Source organism: Anabrus simplex, chromosome 1 (assembly GCF_040414725.1).
Source record: "Anabrus simplex isolate iqAnaSimp1 chromosome 1, ASM4041472v1, whole genome shotgun sequence".
NCBI lineage: Eukaryota > Metazoa > Arthropoda > Insecta > Orthoptera > Tettigoniidae > Anabrus > Anabrus simplex.
This window is the reverse complement of record NC_090265.1, coordinates 174595037-174613499: the sequence shown is the minus strand read 5'-3', so window position 1 is coordinate 174613499 and position 18463 is coordinate 174595037. Positions and strand designations below refer to the sequence as shown.

Genomic DNA, 18463 nt, shown 5'->3' with positions numbered 1-18463 from the left:
GTATCTATAGATAATACATGAAACACTATGTTTCGATCGATCGTCTCAAATTATAAAATTATGAAAAGTACTGCCTGTGGTGTAAGACTTAATTTGCAGATAATATCAGGTATTAAAACACGGCAAATCAAGAGGTGAATTACTTCCATAATAGAGTTAACGTAGTCAACAGTGCAAGGTTCTGGCATCATCAGCATGCCTTTGATAAAGCAGCAGAAACATGTGAATAGCTTTCGACAACTCGTGCAGAAAATTTTCTTTGATAGTACCTACAAAAAACAAAGCGGGCGCGTATGACAGAGAATCTACTGAATTGAAACATGGAAAACATAATATGTGCGATTGTAGCTGAACGCGCATGATATCATAGCGATCTTTATGTACATATCATTCGTACATATCTGGTTCATGGAATTGCACTGCAGTATAGAATTCTGCTTGGTTGGTCCGATTGTACACTAAGTGATTCAGCTACGTAATCACTCAAAAATTCAAAGCAGACTTATTATAGTAGCTAGCGTTCGTCACTACCTACAGTACATCATTTTTGTTTCTCATTAGGAGCGCAGCAGAGCAACACTTTATATTAATGTACAGTATGTTATCTGCCATGATATGTTTTATCATATACCTCAGATAGAAACTATTCGCTTAGAGTACGCATAAAACGATGGTTAAACAACACATAAACACACGTATTGTTTCTTGTCGTCAATCATCTCGGTGTTATCATAGACGAACATCCTTCGTGGAAGCAGAAGATAATCAGCCTTTCCAGAAAATTATTTGCGACACTGAAATCACTTAGAAGATTCAGCAACATACTTTTGCGAGTATTAAAGGAACTCCCTATTTGCACTCTGATATTACCACATTTCGACTACTGTGGCATCGTGTACATCAACCTGACTGTTAATTTTAATGTCAAACTACAACACGCTCTTCAGTATTCGTAAAGACTGTCACGTAACATCTTACTACAATGCCGCAGAGTGGTTGAAACTCAGGGATAGACGATCATACTCAGCTGCTTGTTTACTTCTGAGAATTTTAAAATCTAATGCTCCCTCATATTTGACCAAGTCCTTTGTTCAGATGAGTCAAGTGCACGACCGGGACAATAGGTTTACAGCTAACACCCTTCAGGTTCCACAGCATCGTACGGTAAAGTGCAGTAAGTCGTTCATTGTCACTGCCTCTCAATTATACAACGATCTTAAACTATATGAAATTCAGCAAAGTAGTGTTGGAACTCAGAAAAAATATCTTAAATACCGCTACCTTTCCACTTATTAAGCCATGTAAATGAATTTTCACCAAATTAATTAAATAGTACGAAATATCATAATCCCCTAGATACGTTTTAGATGCTCAGTTTTACTCTTAATTCATCCTCGGCTTTAAAAATCTTAGGTTTCTGTTTCGTCTTCTGTTCCTTGTTAGTATAGTGTATGTTTATGAAATGTTAAAGTATTATTGTAACCTCCTAGATGTTTAGTTTTTAATCTTATTCTTATATCCTCAGTAGGAAAATGTATCTTACGCTTTTTATGTATTCTTTCATTAGATTTTGTATGTTAGGTGATACATTTAAGTTAAAGTGGCAGTTAGTTACAGCCAAAGGGACCTCTGGTCCTACTTGTAATTAACTTTAAATAAATATATTTCTATTTCTATTTCTAAACACCAGTGTTCGTTATACATGAGACCTACGTTACTACGACAGCGTTACACCTGCCTACAGTGAACTTGTTCAGCTAAAACGCAAACAGCACCATAATCCTTATAGCCTACTTTATGCCTTCTTCATCCAATATTCACATTCACTTCTTACTTGTACTGGCAATTTCACTACCTCTCACCCAATCATACTTTCGGAACAAGGTAAAAAATTCCACAGTTCTAGCCATTCAGGCAAGCAACTCAGTGTTGAAAACATCCTAAGGATATGAGCTACGAATTTTAGGAAAATAATATATATATAAAGTAACTTGTCCTGACTGACTGACTGACTGACTGACTGACTGACTGACTGACTGACTGATTCATCATCGCCGAGCCAAAACTACTGGACATAAAGAAATGAAATTTTGAGGATACATTCATAATAAGATGTAGGTGCTCGCTAAGAGAGGATTTTTGGATATTCCGTCTCTAAGGGGGTGAAAAGGGGGGTGAAAGTTTAAAATGAGTGTATCTATATCTCAAAACGTTAAAGGTTTACAGATATAAAAATTGGTATTTAGAATCTTCCTTAAAAGTAAGGAAACACGTATTTTTTTGTTTTCGGAAAATCCCAATGGGAGGGGTGAAAAAGAGTGAAATAGTGGTTGAATGCCTTTCATGAGGATACCGGTACTTATATCTCAGAAACTGAACATATTACAGACCTGAAAATTGGTACTTTAGATCTCTTTTAAAAATAAAGAAACACGTATTTTTTTGTTTTTGTAAACTCCAATTAATGGGAGGGTGAAAAGGGGGGTGAATTTTTAAAATTGGTGTATCTATATCTCAAAACTTTGAAAGTTTACAGATGTAAAAATTGGTATTTAGATTCTTCATTAAAAATAAAGAAATACGTATTTTTTTGTTTTCGGAAAATCCCAATAGGAAGGGTGAAAAGGGGTGCAAAATTGTTCGAATGCCTTTAATGAGGATATTTATATCTCAGAAGCTGAAGATATTACAGACCTAAAAATTGGTGTTGGGGAGCTCCTTTAAAAATAAAGAAACACGTATCTTTTTGTTTCCGGAAAATCCAATTATTGGGGGTGAAAAGGGGGTGAATTTTTAAAATGAGTGTATCTATATCTCAAAACTTTTAAAGTTTATAGATGTAAAAATTGGTATTTAGAATCTCCTTTAAAAGTAAAGAAACATGTATTATTTTGTTTTCGGAAAATCCTAATAGGAAGGGTGGAAAAGGGTGAAAAGGGGGTTGAATGCCTTAAATGAGGCTACTTATATTTCAGAACATGAAGATATTACAGACCTGAAAATTGGTGTTTGAGATCTCCTTTAAAAATAAAGAAACACGTATTTTTTTTGTTTTTGGAAAATCCAATTAATGGGGGGTGAAAAGGGGGTGAATTTTTAAAATGAGTGTATCTATATCTCAAAACTTCTAAAGTTTATAGATGTAATAATTTGTATTTAGAATCTCCTTTAAAAATAAAGAAACAAGTATTTTTTGTTTTCGGAAAATCCCAATAGGAAGGGTGGAAAAGGGTGAAAAAGGGGTTGAATGCCTTTAATGAGGCTACTTATATTTCCGAACCCGAAGATATTACTGACCTGAAATTGGTATTTGGGATCTACTTTACAAATAAAGAACCAGGTATTTTTTGTTTTTGGAAAATCCAAATAATGGGGGGTGAAAAGGGGGGGTGAATTTTTAAAATGAGTGTGTCTACATCTTAAAACTTTAAATTTTTTTAAAGATGTTAAAATTGGTATTTAGAATCTCCTTTAAAAATAAAGGAACACGTTTTTTTTTTTTTTTTTGTTTTCTGTAAATCCCAATAGGAGGGGTTAAAAGGTTGAACAATAGGTTGAATGCCTTTAATGAGGATACATATATCTCAGAAACTGAAGATATTACAGAACTCAAAAATTTTATATGGAATCTCCTTTAAAAATATAGAAACACGTATTTTTTTTTGTTTTTGGAAAATCCAATTAATGGCGGTTAAACAGGAGTGACAAATAGGGGTGAATTTTTTGAAAGACTATATCTACAGAATATCTGAGAAACGTAAAATGTTACAGAGGTAAAAAGTAGGTATTTGGAAACTCCTGTAAATGTAAAGAAACATAGGTGATTTGTTTTTGGAAACTCCACTTAAGGGAACTAAAAAGGGGTGACATTTTAAAATGAGAATTTCTACAGTATATCTCAAAAAACATGTTACAGAAGTGAAAAATGGTATTTTTATCTCTATTAAAAATAAAGAAACGTGTACTTTTAGTTTTCGGAAATACCACTTGGGTGGAGGGGGTAGTTAATAATGACTGAAAATGGTGTTGAATTCTTTTAATTAGGCTACTGATATCTCAAAAATGAAGATGTTACAGACGTGAAATTTGATATTTGGAATCTGCTCTAAAAGTAAAGAAACACGTATTCTCGGAAAATCCAATGAAGAGGGGGGGGGGGGTTAAAGAATTGAAAATTTAATTGACTTATTTGTATGAGAATACATAAGCTAATAATAACTAAAGTTGTTACAGACGTGAAAATTGGTATTTGGATCTCCTTTAAAAACAAAGAAAAACGCGTTTTGGGGGAAACCATCTTGGGGGTGTGGGGGGGGGGGGCTGGAGTGAAAAGGAGTTGAATTCCTTTCGTGAGGATAAACTGAAAAAGTTAGAGTCGTGATATTTGGTATTTAGAAGATCCTTTACTATTAAAGAAACAAGTATTTTTTGCTGGAAAATTCACTTGGTTGGGTGGGGAGGGGGAGGAGTGTGAAAGGAAGTGAAAAAAGTTAATTATTTTTATGGGTATACTTATATCTCAAAACTGAAGGTAATAGACGTGACCACATTGGTGTTTGGAATCTCCTTTAAACATAAAGAAGCACGCCATCTTTACATTCCTTTTTGAGGGGGTAAATAGACTTAACGGCGGTGGGGTGTCAAGGAGGGGAGACCAATTGATTTTACTGTTCGCAATGTACTTACAAGGAGCCTCCGTTGCTCAGGCGGTCTCTCACAGCTGGGTTGCGTGGTTCAAATCCCGGTCATTCCATGTGACATTCGTGCTGGACAAAACGGAGGCGGGACAGGTTTTTCTCTGGATACTCCGGTTTTCCCTGTCATCATTCATTCCAGCAACACTGTGCAGTATCAATTCACTTCATTTGTCATTTAATAAGCATTGCCCCAGAGAAGTGCGACAGGCTTCGGCAGCCGGAACAATTCCTATTGTCGCCGCTAGACGGGGGCTTTATTCATTCCATTCCTGACCCTGTCGAATGACTGGAAACAGGCTGTAGATTTTCGATGTACTTATTCTGATCATAAACCGATCATTTCTAATCTTTACTAGGTTCGTTTTCAAGAACCATCTTTTCCTTCGGAGAACGTTCTTAGATTACAGTAGATTCTCCTGGCATATAAATAAAAATGTAAACACATTTGAAATAAACGATAGGAAAGAGATTGACCGTCCAATTGTTCACCTCTATAATAAGGTCAATATTGCACGGGAGTATGTCATTCGTATCGCCAGAAATCCCGCACACTTGCCTTGGATCGTCGTCAAATGTGCGGATCCCGCTGGAAACGGGTCCTGGACGGGTAATGACTAAGAATGCAGTCCGGCCGCGGGTTCAGTACCGCCAAGGCACCCAAGAAGACACCACGCCGTATCTCCTGAAGGATTTGATCCATATTAAAAATGCTTATAGGAAATGATGGCAAGGATTTAGGGACCCAACTGACCGGGTGGAATACCTGGACCTAGCCGGGAAGTACGAAATCGATTGCTGGAAAGAAAGATTGAAAAATGGGAGGAAACTTGCCGTAATCTATTAGAAAACGAGTCAGATCGCGAATTCTGGCGGATTCTCGCAGTAAACTAGTCAGATCGCGAATTTCGGCGGATTATATATCTACAACAATAAGCATTCAATTATAAATTTCAGTATAATACCGTAGCGAAGCACGGGTATCTTGCTAGTTATGTAATATGAGTATAAATTATATTCTTTATTTATTCTAAATAGTACAATCCTTTTCTTAATCATTAGATTAGCAGTTTGGCGTCCGGCTCCATGGCTAAATAATTAGCTCGCTGGCCTTTGGCCACAGGGGTCCCGGGTTCGATTCCCGGCAGGGTCGGGAATTTTAACCTTAATTGGTTAATTTCGCTGACACGGGGGCTTGGTATATGTGTCGTCTTCATCATTATTTCATCCTCATCATGACGCGCAGGTCGCTACGGGAGTCAAATCAAAAGACCTGCATCTGGCGAGCCGAACTTGTTCTCGGACACTCCCGGCACTAAAAGCCATACGCCATTTCCATTTCAGCAGTTTGGCATTTTCTATCACTACGAGTGCTAATGTGAGTCAACGCAGAGTCTCACTTAAGCCTTTATAAGTACATTCGGTGTGGATATCTTCCAAAAAAATTTTAAAAAATTCTGATTGTAGTTTAACCAAGGAACACATTATAGAGAGAATTACGTAAAAAATATTTAATTTGGTTAGGATTTGAATCAAAAAGAAGAGGATTGAAGAAAAAAGAAATGATTTTAGGCTGTTTATTCGGAACTGCATTTAGGCCGGAAATAATTTTCCATTTTTTTTTTTTTTTTTTTCGATGGAGCTATCCACGACTCACAATTTCAAACTATCCCGGGCCCTCTTGGTCTTCAACTTTCGGCACAGTTGAGCAAATTGGTTAATTTTACATTTTTCATGATATTAGGACCCCTATTTTGTTTGCTAAGAACTGTTTTCAACATTCAAACTGACACACTCTTTTCGAATCCACTTCATCGCATCACAACTCGTCTGTCATTTCTTCAGCAGGGCAGTGGAATACACTACGTGCCTGTGTCAGAAGGGCCACATCCGCTAGTTTGAGGGAACGTTGTCACCAATATCTACTAGATAATAGATGAAGTTGTTGTTATTCCTATGCTATATACATATTGTAGATTAGCCTATATTCAAGATGTACACTGTATATAAGCATTAAGGATAATTATTAAGGATTTACCGAGCAAGTGGCTGTGTAAGTCAGATCACACAGCTATCAGCTTGCATTCGGGAGAGAGTGGGTTCGAATTTCAATGTCGACAGCCCTGAAGATGGTTTTCCGTCTTTTTCCATTTACACAACAGGAACGGCCAATTCTTTCTCACTCCTAGCCCTTTCCTATCCCATCGTCGCCATTAAGACATGTTTGTGTCTGTGCTACGTAAAGCAGATTGTAACAAATATTAAGGAATTTTTTAGATAGAAATTAGCTAATTTAATATTTTTTGAATGCTATAGGCATGTAATAAATGTATAAATGGGTTGAGATATAGTACCATATCTGAAGTACTTGTTTGATTATTGTTTGCATGAAGGAACTTTACCAATTGAATGGAGAGTTGCTGTAGTAGCCCCTGTGTATAAAGGAAAGGGTGGTAGACATAAATCTGAAAATTGCAAGCCACTCAGTTTGACATGCATTGCATGTAAGCTTCGGGAAAGCATTCTTTCTGATTATATTCGATATGTTTGCGAAATTATTAACTGGTTTGATAGAAGGCAGTTTGGGGTTAGGAAAGGTTATCCACTGAAGCTCAACTTGTAGGATTCCAGCAAGATATCCTGGATTCAGGAGATCAAATGGACTGTATCGCGATTGACCTATCTAAGGCATTTGATAGGATAGATCATGGGACACTACTGGCAAAGATGAGTGTAATTGGACTAGAAAAAAGAGTGACTGAATGGGTGGCTATATTTCTAGAAAATAGAACTCAGAGAAATAGAGTAAGCGAAACTCTATCTGCCCCTGTAATAATTAAGAGGGGGAATTCCTCAAGGCAATATTATTGGACCTTTATGTTTTGTTATATATATATCAATTATATGTGTAAAGAAGTGGAATCAGAGATGAGGCATTTTGCATACGATGTTATTCTTTACAGAGTAATAAATAAGGTACAAGATTGTGAACAACTGCAAAATGACCTCGATAATGTTTGTGAGATGGGGAGTAGGCAACGGTATGATGATAAACGGAGTTAAAAGTCAGGTTGTGAGTTTCACAAATAGGAAAAGTCCTCTCAGTTTTAATTACTGCGTTGATGGGGTGAAAGTTCCTTTTGGGGATCGTTGTAAGTACCTAGGTGTTAATATAAGGAAAGATCTTCACTGGTGTATTTACGTAAATATGATTGCAAATAAAGGGTAGAGATCTCTGCACATGGTTTTGAGGGTATTTAGGGGTTGTAGTAAGGATGTAAAGGAGAGGCCCTGTAAATGTCTGACGAGACCTTATGTATAGTATGGTTCCACCGTATGGGACCCTCGCCAGGATTACTTGATTCAAGAACTGGACAAAATCCGAAGAAAAGTAACTCGATTTGTTCTGGCTGATTTCTGACAAATGAGTAGCGTTACAAAAATGTTGCAAAGTTTGGGCTGGGAGGACTTGGGAGAAAGGAGACCAGCTGCTCGACTAAGTGGTATATTCCGAGCTGTTAGCTGAGAGATGGCGTGGAATGACATCAGTAGACGAATAAGTTCGAGTGGTGTCTTTAAAGGTAGGAAAGCTCACAATATGAAGATGGAATTCAAGAGGACAAATCCAGGCAAATATTCGTTTATACGAAGGGGAGTTAGGGATTGGAATAACTTACCAAGGGATATGTTCAATAAATTTCCAGTTTCTTTGCAACATTTAAGAAAAGATTAGGAAAACAACAGATAGGGAATCTGCCACCTGTGCGACTGCCCTAAATGCAGATCAGTAGTGATTAACTAATTGATTGATACATCATCATCATCATCATCATTTATTATTTTTATTCCTGTTTTTATATCATGATACTGTACTGTTTAGTAGATGTAAAGGTGTCTCATTTGTAGTATATTTCTTTTAAATTCGGTAATGTAAATATTGTATTTTCTGGTTGGATGGTTTTGTTAGTGGCTTTACGTAGTACCGACACAGATAGGTCTTATGGCGACGATCGCATAGGAAAGGCCCAGTAGTTGGAAGGAAGTGGCCGTGGCCTTAATTAAGGTAGAGTTCCAGCAGTTGCCTTGAGAAAATATGAAACCACAGAAAACCATGTTCAGTGCTACCAGACAGTGGGATTCGAACCCACTATCTCCGGAATGCTAGCTCATAGCTTCACGACCCTAACCATACGACTAACTCACCCGGTTAGATGGAAGAGAGGGCCTAATGGCCCTAATCTTTCCAGACGAAATAAATCTTTTCTAACGTACATCTATTCTATTCTATTCTATTCTGCAATAGCTACGCCTACATTATATTTTCATAGATGTTTTCTCGTTCACCGGTAGTTCCTAGGACCGGAAATTGGCCTTGTGGGCATACTTGCCAGGAGCACTAAATATGCATACGTTCTCCTCCATTTCATCTGATTCCTTGACATTGCCGTTAGCGGTAGCAATAATCGAAGCAGGAGATTTCTTCAGGTCTTCCAGGTAATTTACACGTACCCATAATTTACCGATGCCGATCCTAGCAACATGGATGATAGAACACTTACTTGAACAAGTTTTGCGACAGTGTAGTTAAATCATGTTGCCTCTCATGATAGTGAGTCTGTGGACTCTATGCAGGAAGATTAGAACATAGATATAAGTCATCTCCGTACAGACTATTAAGGTCTTTGGAGAGGTGGAAGGTAAAGGGTTCCACCATCCGTAACCTCGGCGCTTCATGGGGTGGAGTGGTTAGCTCTACGCCCGGCCGCCTTTGCCGCCAGGAATTAACCTGGTACTCATTTTCGGTGTAGTTGAGTGAACCTCAGGGCAATGTGCACCTCCGGAAGTGTAGATCTCGTTTCTTAAATATTTCGACTTACTGATGGGGAATCGAACCCATGTCCTTCCGGGTGAACCGAGCACGCTTTTATCACTTCGGCCAGCCAGCCCCTGAAAATAGATATAAGGTATTGCTTAATGAACGTTAAGGTTCATTAACGGTTATGAGATGAGCCTTAAACCCCCGGCTGAAACCAAAATGAGCAAGAGAGGTTTCAGTGATATATGGGATGACCTTGAGAAAGAAGAAATATCGCCATTATACAGATTAATAAATTAATTCGCTGGATACACGGGTGGACATGCACACTGCCCATTTATTGCTTTGGTATGCTAAAACGTCCATTGCATCACCAGGTGGTAGATAATTATTATCGTTACAAGGAAGAATACTGAATGCTTCAGAGAATGTCCACCAATTGTTATATGAATTACTAGTTAATTTAGAATATTCGACACTGTAGATAGATAAGAAATAACCCAACGTTTTAAAATTGTTTCATCTGTTTGGAATGAACAAAACTCTTGATAAACCACAAACCTGAAAATGATGATCTTCCTCCTGACTGTTTCTTCATCTCTTTAAGGTACACGCCAATGAAGTCGGTAGGTTCCTCTTTATCCAAAACTCGTTCATGCTGATCAATGACTTTCTGCAAAATAAAGATTATAACTACGACATACGAAACGAATAAAAGGAACACCATAAATGAAATCAATTACAAGGATCACATTTATCCTACATAAATACTGTGTTATTACACAGAAGTGATATGGTAATAATAATAATTATTATTATTATAATTTGGCCTTAGCTACCGAATTACAGGTCGTTTGAAGTAGTGCAATCGAGACAGCTTGCCTATAAATTTCCGCATTCCGAGTGTGCAGTGAAGCCTCCATGGCGCAATTCGACTAGATAATTTCTAAGATTGAATTGAAATGAAATGTCGTATGGCTTTTAGTGCCGGGATATCCCAGGACGGGTTCGGCTCACCAGGTGCAGGTCTTTCTATTTGACTCCCGTAGGCGACCTGCGCGTCGTGATGAGGATGAAATGATGAAGACGACACATACACCCAGCCCCCGTGCCATTGGGATTAACCAATTAAGGTTAAAATCTCCGACCCGGCCGGGAATCGAACCCGGGGCCCTCTGAACCGAAGGCCAGTACGCTGACCGTTCAGCCAACGAGTCGGACTAAGATTGAATTAATTAGTTATTTCGGATGTAGCTGACTGCGCCACCCCATAGATCTTTAGTATGCCTATAGTGACATGGAGCCCCACGATTTTTATTACCCTTCAAAACTCGACCACATCAGCAAGGATGGAACCCGTGATCTTGAGATTTTGAGCCAGACCCTCTTCCACTGATCCACCTGGTTGGCTCCAACCAAAAAGTCTTGGCCTTTTCAGTCCAAGATCGAGGTTCAGTACAGTGATAAATGCAGGTGCACAAAAACATCAACCTACAGCACTGTCGTAGATTTACCGGCAGGAACACAAGCTGTTCATCCATGAGAGGACTGACGAAATATTGAACTGATTAAACATTCCGAAGAGCTTCCGTGGCTCAGGCGCCAGCGCGCCGGCCTCTCACCGCTGGATATTGTGGTTCAAATCCCGGTTACTCCATGTAAGATTTGTGCTGGACTGTGCGGAGGTGGGATAGGTTTTTCTCGGGGCACTCCGGTTTTCCCTGACATCTTTTATTCCAGCAACACTCTCCACTGGATATCGTGGTTCAAATCCCGGTCACTCCATGTAAGATTTGTGCTGGACAATGCGGAGGTGGGACAGGTTTTTCTCCGGGTACTCCGGTTTTCCCTGACATCTTTTATTCCAGCAACACTCTCCACTGGATATCGTGGTTCAAATCCCGGTCACTCCATGTAAGATTTGTGCTGGACAATGCGGAGGTGGGATAGGTTTTTTCGGGCCACTCCGGTTTTCCCTGACATCTTTTATTCCAGCAACACTCTCCACTGGATATCGTGGTTCAAATCCCGGTCACTCCATGTAAGATTTGTGCTGGACAATGCGGAGGTGGGACAGGTTTTTCTCCGGGTACTCTGGTTTTCCCTGACATCTTTTATTCCAGCAACACTCTCCACTATCATTTCATTTCATCTGTCAGTCATGAATCATTATCCCAGATGAGTAGGCCAGGCCTTGGCAGCCGCAAGTTGGGGGTTTCATTCATCCCACCCCTGACCCGGACATTGACTGGAAAACAGGTTGTAGGTTTTTCAAACATTTCGAGCAATGGCAGCAACGCTCCTTTAGCGTTTACGACTAATGCAAGCACTCTACGTGATACTGGGCAATGCTGATAACCTGTTTTTTTAACAAGTTCCCTTATGTCGCACCGACACCGACACAGATAAATCTTACGACAACGATGGGACAGGAAAGGGTTAGGACTGTAACGAAAGCTTTTTTTTTTGCTAGGGGCTTTACGTCGCGCCGACACAGATAGGTCTTATGGCGACGATGGGATAGGAAAGGCCTAGGAGTTGGAAGGAAGCGGCCATGGCCTTAATTAAGGTACATCCCCAGCATTTGCCTGGAAAATCACGGAAAATTATCTTCAGGGCTACTGTCAGTGGGGTTCGAAGCCACTATTGTAATTATTTTTATTATTAGCTGCCACCCCCGGAGGTCCGGGTTCGATTCCCGGCTCTACCACGAAATTTGAAAAAGTGGTACGAGGGCTGGAACGGGTCCACTCAGCCTCGGTAGGTTAACTGAGTGGAGGTGGGTTCGATTCCCACCTCAGCCATTCTCGAAGTGGTTTTCCGTTTCTCCTCCAGGCAAATGCCGGGATGGTACCTAACTTGAGGCCACGGCCGCTTCCTTCCCTCTTCCTTGTCTATCCCTTACAATCTTCTCATCTCCCCGCAAGGCCCCTATTCAGCATAGCAGGTGAGGCTGCCTGGACGAGGTACTGGTCATCCTCCCCAGTTGTATCCCCGACTCAGAGTCTGAAGCTCCAGGACACTGCCCTTGAGGCGGTAGGGGTGGGGTCCCTCGCTGAGTCTGAGGGAAAAGCCAACCCTGGAGGGTAAGCAGATTAAGAGGTAAAGAAAGAAAGAAAGAAAGAAAGAAAGAAATTATATAATAATAATAATAATAATAATAATAATAATAATAATAATAATAATAAAAGTGAATATAATAATAATTAGTATTATTAACTTTAGGTCTATCTCGATAATTATTCAGTAATAATCTGGGGGTGTAATACTGGTTTCATAAATGAACAGAATCACACTTGTATAGAGTGGTGTTTCAACAGCCGTTCTCAAGTACGATGTCACACCGTATGTTCGTCATGAATCGTTTAAACAAATTCCCTTGGATTTAAACGGAATAATATTGTGTTATCAATGAAGTAACTCGTTCTTCTTTCGCAGCTCATAGAGGAAGTTGAAAGTTTGCTTTGATCATTTTAATGATGCTCACTTTCGGAAACATATTTCCTGTCTGCTCTTGTTGACTTTGTGCGACATGCTTATCGTATCACCAAAAAAAAAAAAATTCAATTGTATCCCTGTGCGCAATATTTTCCATTAGCAGCTAATAGTGTGCGTGCGAACAAGATATTGAGTTGAGCTTTCAACGATATTAGCAACATTATCATTTACCGAATTCATAATCCTAAGGATACAAAGTAAACAGTTAATCTTGAGGGATATGTATATTCAAATAATTGTGTAACAAATTTTAAACACAAGAATTATTGTTGAGAAGGCTATATTCAAATTTGAAAGAGTTGCAGTATATTTTATACCTTCGGGTTGCGATATCAGAGGATGTTGCACTGTACCATTGCGTGACGAATAATAATAATAATAATAATAATAATAATAATAATAATAATGAATTGTTAGGCCGATGACCTTCGATGTTAGGCCCCTTTAAACAACAGCAACAAGTGAATTGTTAAAAGTCGGATAAATTCGAAGGAACATTCAAAGGATACTGCACAAATTGATGGTAGGACTGTGCCCCAAATACATCTGACTTCATACCATTGCCAGAAGCAGAGCTCGTAATAATATGAGAAGTTTGAAAGGAAATAATCTTACCTTCATAAATTCTTCGAACTGCTTCATGTGTCTTGTACCATGAGGGTCGAAAATATTCGGGAAAACGTCCACAAGTAAGGAAAATATGCCCGTCATTCGTAGGAAGAAACCTGAACGGAATAGTACGTTGAGAGTATTGAGCAGTTTCTGCAGTTGGGGATCACCTCGTTTGAAGCGGGTTCCACCCATCATACTCCAGAGTACATTCATTACAGAGGCATTGAACAGATTGCTGACCTAGAAAGATAATACACTATTTTCAGTTATATCTTATGGGAAAAATATACAACTTTTAGAACTATAATACACTGCAGACAAAGATCACACACTGGTCAAACTGTTAAGGTATACCACTTGCTTTAGGTACATACTGCTCAATAAGCTTGGTGGTCTAATTTGACAAGTGCTTCGGAGAAGGAGATTTTAATTTCCAACACCCAATATGTCGAAACTATTCTACTTTACAGTGCATCTGAACTGTTTACTATAAATTACAAAGCCTCGAGTAATGGGATGAATTTAAATAAACAGTGCAGTTTCTTTATAGTGCATTACGATTTTATTTATAAATTTGCCATTATTTCGTTACACACAAAGAAATGCACGCAATTTAACGTAGTTTTGCACCTTCAACGGTATGAAGGGAGTAACACTCACTTGCTGCCGTGATCCATCCCAAGAGACCATTTTTTACGAAGTATCGTTGTGCAAATCACGCCATGAATGTAGCCTCAAATAAATAAAATCTATTCCATCGACTTTCCCCATGCGCTGACGCATATCCGTCAAATCGTAGTTACTATATCTCCATTTCTGTATTAAAGAACAAAATAGTAACAAACCAACGTTTACTAATGCTGTTCTATTATCGAAGTCGTAACGGCGACAAATATACCTACCCTCATGCACAATACATTATCCACAATCTAGTGAATCATAGAAAGGCTTGCTTCCTCCAGCAGGTATAACTTTGACTTTAGTAAGAAAAACTAGAAAATGTGTTGATAATAAGGTATTTCCGACATTTATCCTTCATATACTTTCTATCGCGTGAATTGTTAGCGATTACAGAGGTGTGAAAATTATTAGACTCATCACTATTTTTTTTAATATTACCATAATCGATGGTCTAGATTGAATACTTCGTATCTCACAAAGTTCTTCCTATCCATTAAGACTGGTTATGCCTTCCAGCCACATATGGATATGCAATTCATCAGAACAATGTTCGTTGTGTTCATTTTCCTATACCGACGTGTGAAGGAAAATGAACCTTACCGTACCGTACTACAGGAAAGTATGTTTGCGTGAAGTATTTACTAACTTCTACAGTATAATTTATAAGGTTCATTTTCCTTTACTCGTACGCATAGGAAAATAAACCCAACAAACATTGTTCTGATGAACTGCATACCCAAATGTGGCTGGAAAGCGTGATCAGTCTTAAGGGAAATAATGGATATGAAGAACGTTATGAGATACGAGGTATTCTATCTAGGCCATCGCATTGTCGCATTACCTATTACGTGCCTGTCCGTAAAAATCTGTCTGTGCTGCAGTGGAACTCTTTTATGTGTTACTTCTCTGTTTAAAGTAAATTACAGAATACAAGTTACATGTTCTTTCAATTACATCAGTGACGATATTATAGTCAAGAGCTCTATGAATATTAAATTCCAATATTCAGATTTTTAGTTTTCCTTTTCAGTGTAGTGACATAAAGTGGAATTACATGAACTGGTTCTGTAATATCTTGCCTTACTTCAGCGCTAGCATAATTCGCTCTGCTTTGTACTGTTTACAATCCAAACTTTTGGAAACTTATGTTGTAGAATTAGCAACAGACCAAACAGAAATATTTAATCTAACGTAATATTTTTAAAAATATGAATAATACAGTATTTTACAAAGTTATTTTTTTACAATTTGCTTTACGTCGCACCGAAAGAGATAGGTCTTAAGGCGAAGATGGAATAGGAAACGGCTAGGAGTGGCAAGGCAGCGGCTATGGCGTTAATTAAGATAAACACTCAGCATTTTACTGGTGCGAATATGAGAAACCACGGAAAACCGTCTCCAGGGCTACTGAGAGTGGTGTTCGAACCCACTATAACCCTGATGCAAGCTCACAGCTGCGCGCCCCCAATCGAACGGCCAACTCACCCAGTACAAAGTTTAGTGAGTAGGATGAATATTTGACTGAAAGATAAGGAGTTCCATGTAAAAAATTAGAAAGACAAGTGAAGTCAAAAATGTAAATTAAGGCAATTTAATTTTTGTCTTCTTCTTTGACTCTTAACAATTTTTACACCTCCATATATAATATTTTTCAAAACCAAAATATCTCCGTAAAAATAAGTTCTATGTGAAATGTGAACAAAACAATAGTCATGGACACTATACTTTCCCATTGTTTATCATTCATTTTGACCGTAGGTGTAATCATAAGAGAGTTATACCCGCATTTATATTTTCAGTGCCACGCCCTTCAATGCTGAACACCGCTGACAGGGAAATACTGTTCACTTGTCATGGTAACGAGTTCCAGCAGTCATTGTTGTTGTGTTTGCCTTTTTAAGGTGCAAAACCGCTTTATACTCTACTACAACAATATCGAAGAGATGCCAGATTTCATGACGACGGTAGAAACTCGAGAAGTCTTAATACGAATTGACCTCCATTCTTATTAAACTTTTGAGTTTGGATGCAATAACAGCGATGAAATTCCATCATCATGGTCATCATCCGGCAAGATGTATACACCCTACATCATGAAAGCTACCTCTGTATCGACGGATGCATAGATAAGGTAGATGGAAGTGATCAAAGCACATGTCAATTAAACAACTGTGGTCTAATCTTTATCTTTACTGAGGCTCGTTTTGATGTCAATGGTGTGGAGGTAGACAGAAAGAAGTATGTTTGTATTACAAGTGCAATGTAATGCTATCCTTTTTTAGTGTTGAAGAAAGATCTCTTACGTATCGCAGGATGGTGTCCAAAAGCCACTGACAAATGGATAATTCATGAGCATGTATCATAACATGTATTTTATCATTTAATTTGTCCTTGGCTTCGCTGAGGTCTACAGACGTATTATCATCATCATTAGTCTTTTTGCTCATTGCTCAGCGTCGAGACCTCGTAACTTTCTCATTTCTGCGTTTCTGCTTTGAGAAAATGCCTCCGTTCTGAGCGGTTTTCAGCTTTCCTTCCCATGATCTAAAGAGGTAGGCCAGTGATCGTCTTCGCCTGATCTAAACATCTACTTGCTGTTCTTCGCCGTGGTCTACTGCCTTCAACTTTGCCTTGCAAAATGGCCTTTTCCTAGTTCTCTCCTTCTCTTCTGATTAAATGGCCGAGAGAAATTTCTTGATGCTCAGTTGGTTCGGAATGGAAACATTGGCTCTTCTTTCCGTCCAGGGTACACGCAGCAATCTCCACCAACATCACACCTCAAAATAATCGATTGGACTTTTTCTCTACCATTCACGGTCCAGATCTCACAGCCGAACGAAAAGACTGAGAACACTAGTGATTCCACCAACAGCACCTTCGTAGCTTTTGTTATTGTCCGGTTCTGTCAAATCCTTAGTGAGTTTAACCATTGCAGCAGGACCTAGAAAAATGTCTTTGGATCTCTGTCAGTCATTGATGGCTGACACAAGGTACACAAATTCCTTTACTATCTCCAGATCCTTTAGAAATCCTGTAAGTTGGATTTGACCTTGCCGGTCAACTACCATTAGTATGGTCTTTTTCATGTTTATCTCTAGACCATAGTGGAGGCTCATATTCTTCATTCTTGTAAACAGGTCAGTGAGTTCCTCTTCACTTTCAGCTATAAGGGAAGTGCCATCTACAAATCGCAGGTTGCTAATTTTTCTACCGCCAAAAGAGGAGCTAATTTTAATCTGCGATCGAAGTTGTTACAATGTTCTTAAAGCAGCAGCAACACCTGTAGACTCAAAAATCCCGCTTCAACATATCCTGGGGAGGATGCCAGATGTGGCATTATCTGATCGAGAAAAAATTCGATTGCTGAAGACTGATTTCAAAGTTGGTAGCTGACGATATTCGTGTACAATTTGAAACATCTGAAAATATTCCTGATAACACTATAGCCTATTGTCTCATTATTCGCATGACTGATGTAACTTACCATCTACCATTGAATATACTTACAAGACTATAAATAAGGATATTCGTACATCATTATCATTAGTGTGTGTTTCTACATCGTTCATGTAGTGGAAAGTAAGTAGAGACGATACAGTACATTATCTTAAACAAGTTGGATAAACTTATACGTTGTATGTGCAAATCTTGCATCGAAACTAACTAGACTGAGTGGTCAAAAGTCATGGGAAGGCACTGAATGTGATGTTAATAGCGAGTTGTTCTTACGCAAGCCCTCATAAAGGCAGCAATACGACGAGTCATCGACTCTACAAGGTGTTGGAATCGTTCTGGAGGGATCTGGACCTACGCATCTTGCCATTTTGCCCACTATTGGTCTTGTTTAGTCGGTGCGTTGTTCATGGAGCATACACCAGTATGAACAGCATCCCATAAATGCTCAATTGTTTTAAGATCGGGGGATCTGGTGGGTCAGTCCAAGGTCGTAACCTCACTAGAGTGCTCTTCCAGCCACCTGCGTGCCACAACAGAAGAGTGAGATGCCTCATTATCCTGTTGAAACATGCATCTCCATCAGGGTACTCTAGGGCCAGACAGAGATGCAGATGTTCTGAAAGAATTTTCACATAACGTGCACCTGTCAGCGCTCCCTGCAGACAGACAATGGGGCCTAATTGCGACAATAAGAATGCCGCCCAGA

The 18463-nt window shown here is 38.9% G+C and overlaps 1 protein-coding gene across 1 annotated transcript in view; it reads right to left on the bottom strand.

The window, feature by feature from the left end:
• Positions 1 to 18463, bottom strand: part of LOC136863563 (methyl farnesoate epoxidase) — a 78394-nt gene that overhangs the window by 17806 nt on the left and 42125 nt on the right. Inside the window, exons 5-6 of the mRNA XM_067139946.2 lie at positions 13624 to 13860; positions 10072 to 10183 (exon numbers count right to left, since the gene is read on the bottom strand). Of these exons, the coding sequence (XP_066996047.2) occupies positions 10072 to 10183; positions 13624 to 13860 (349 nt within the window). The remainder of the gene's footprint in view (positions 1 to 10071; positions 10184 to 13623; positions 13861 to 18463) is intronic.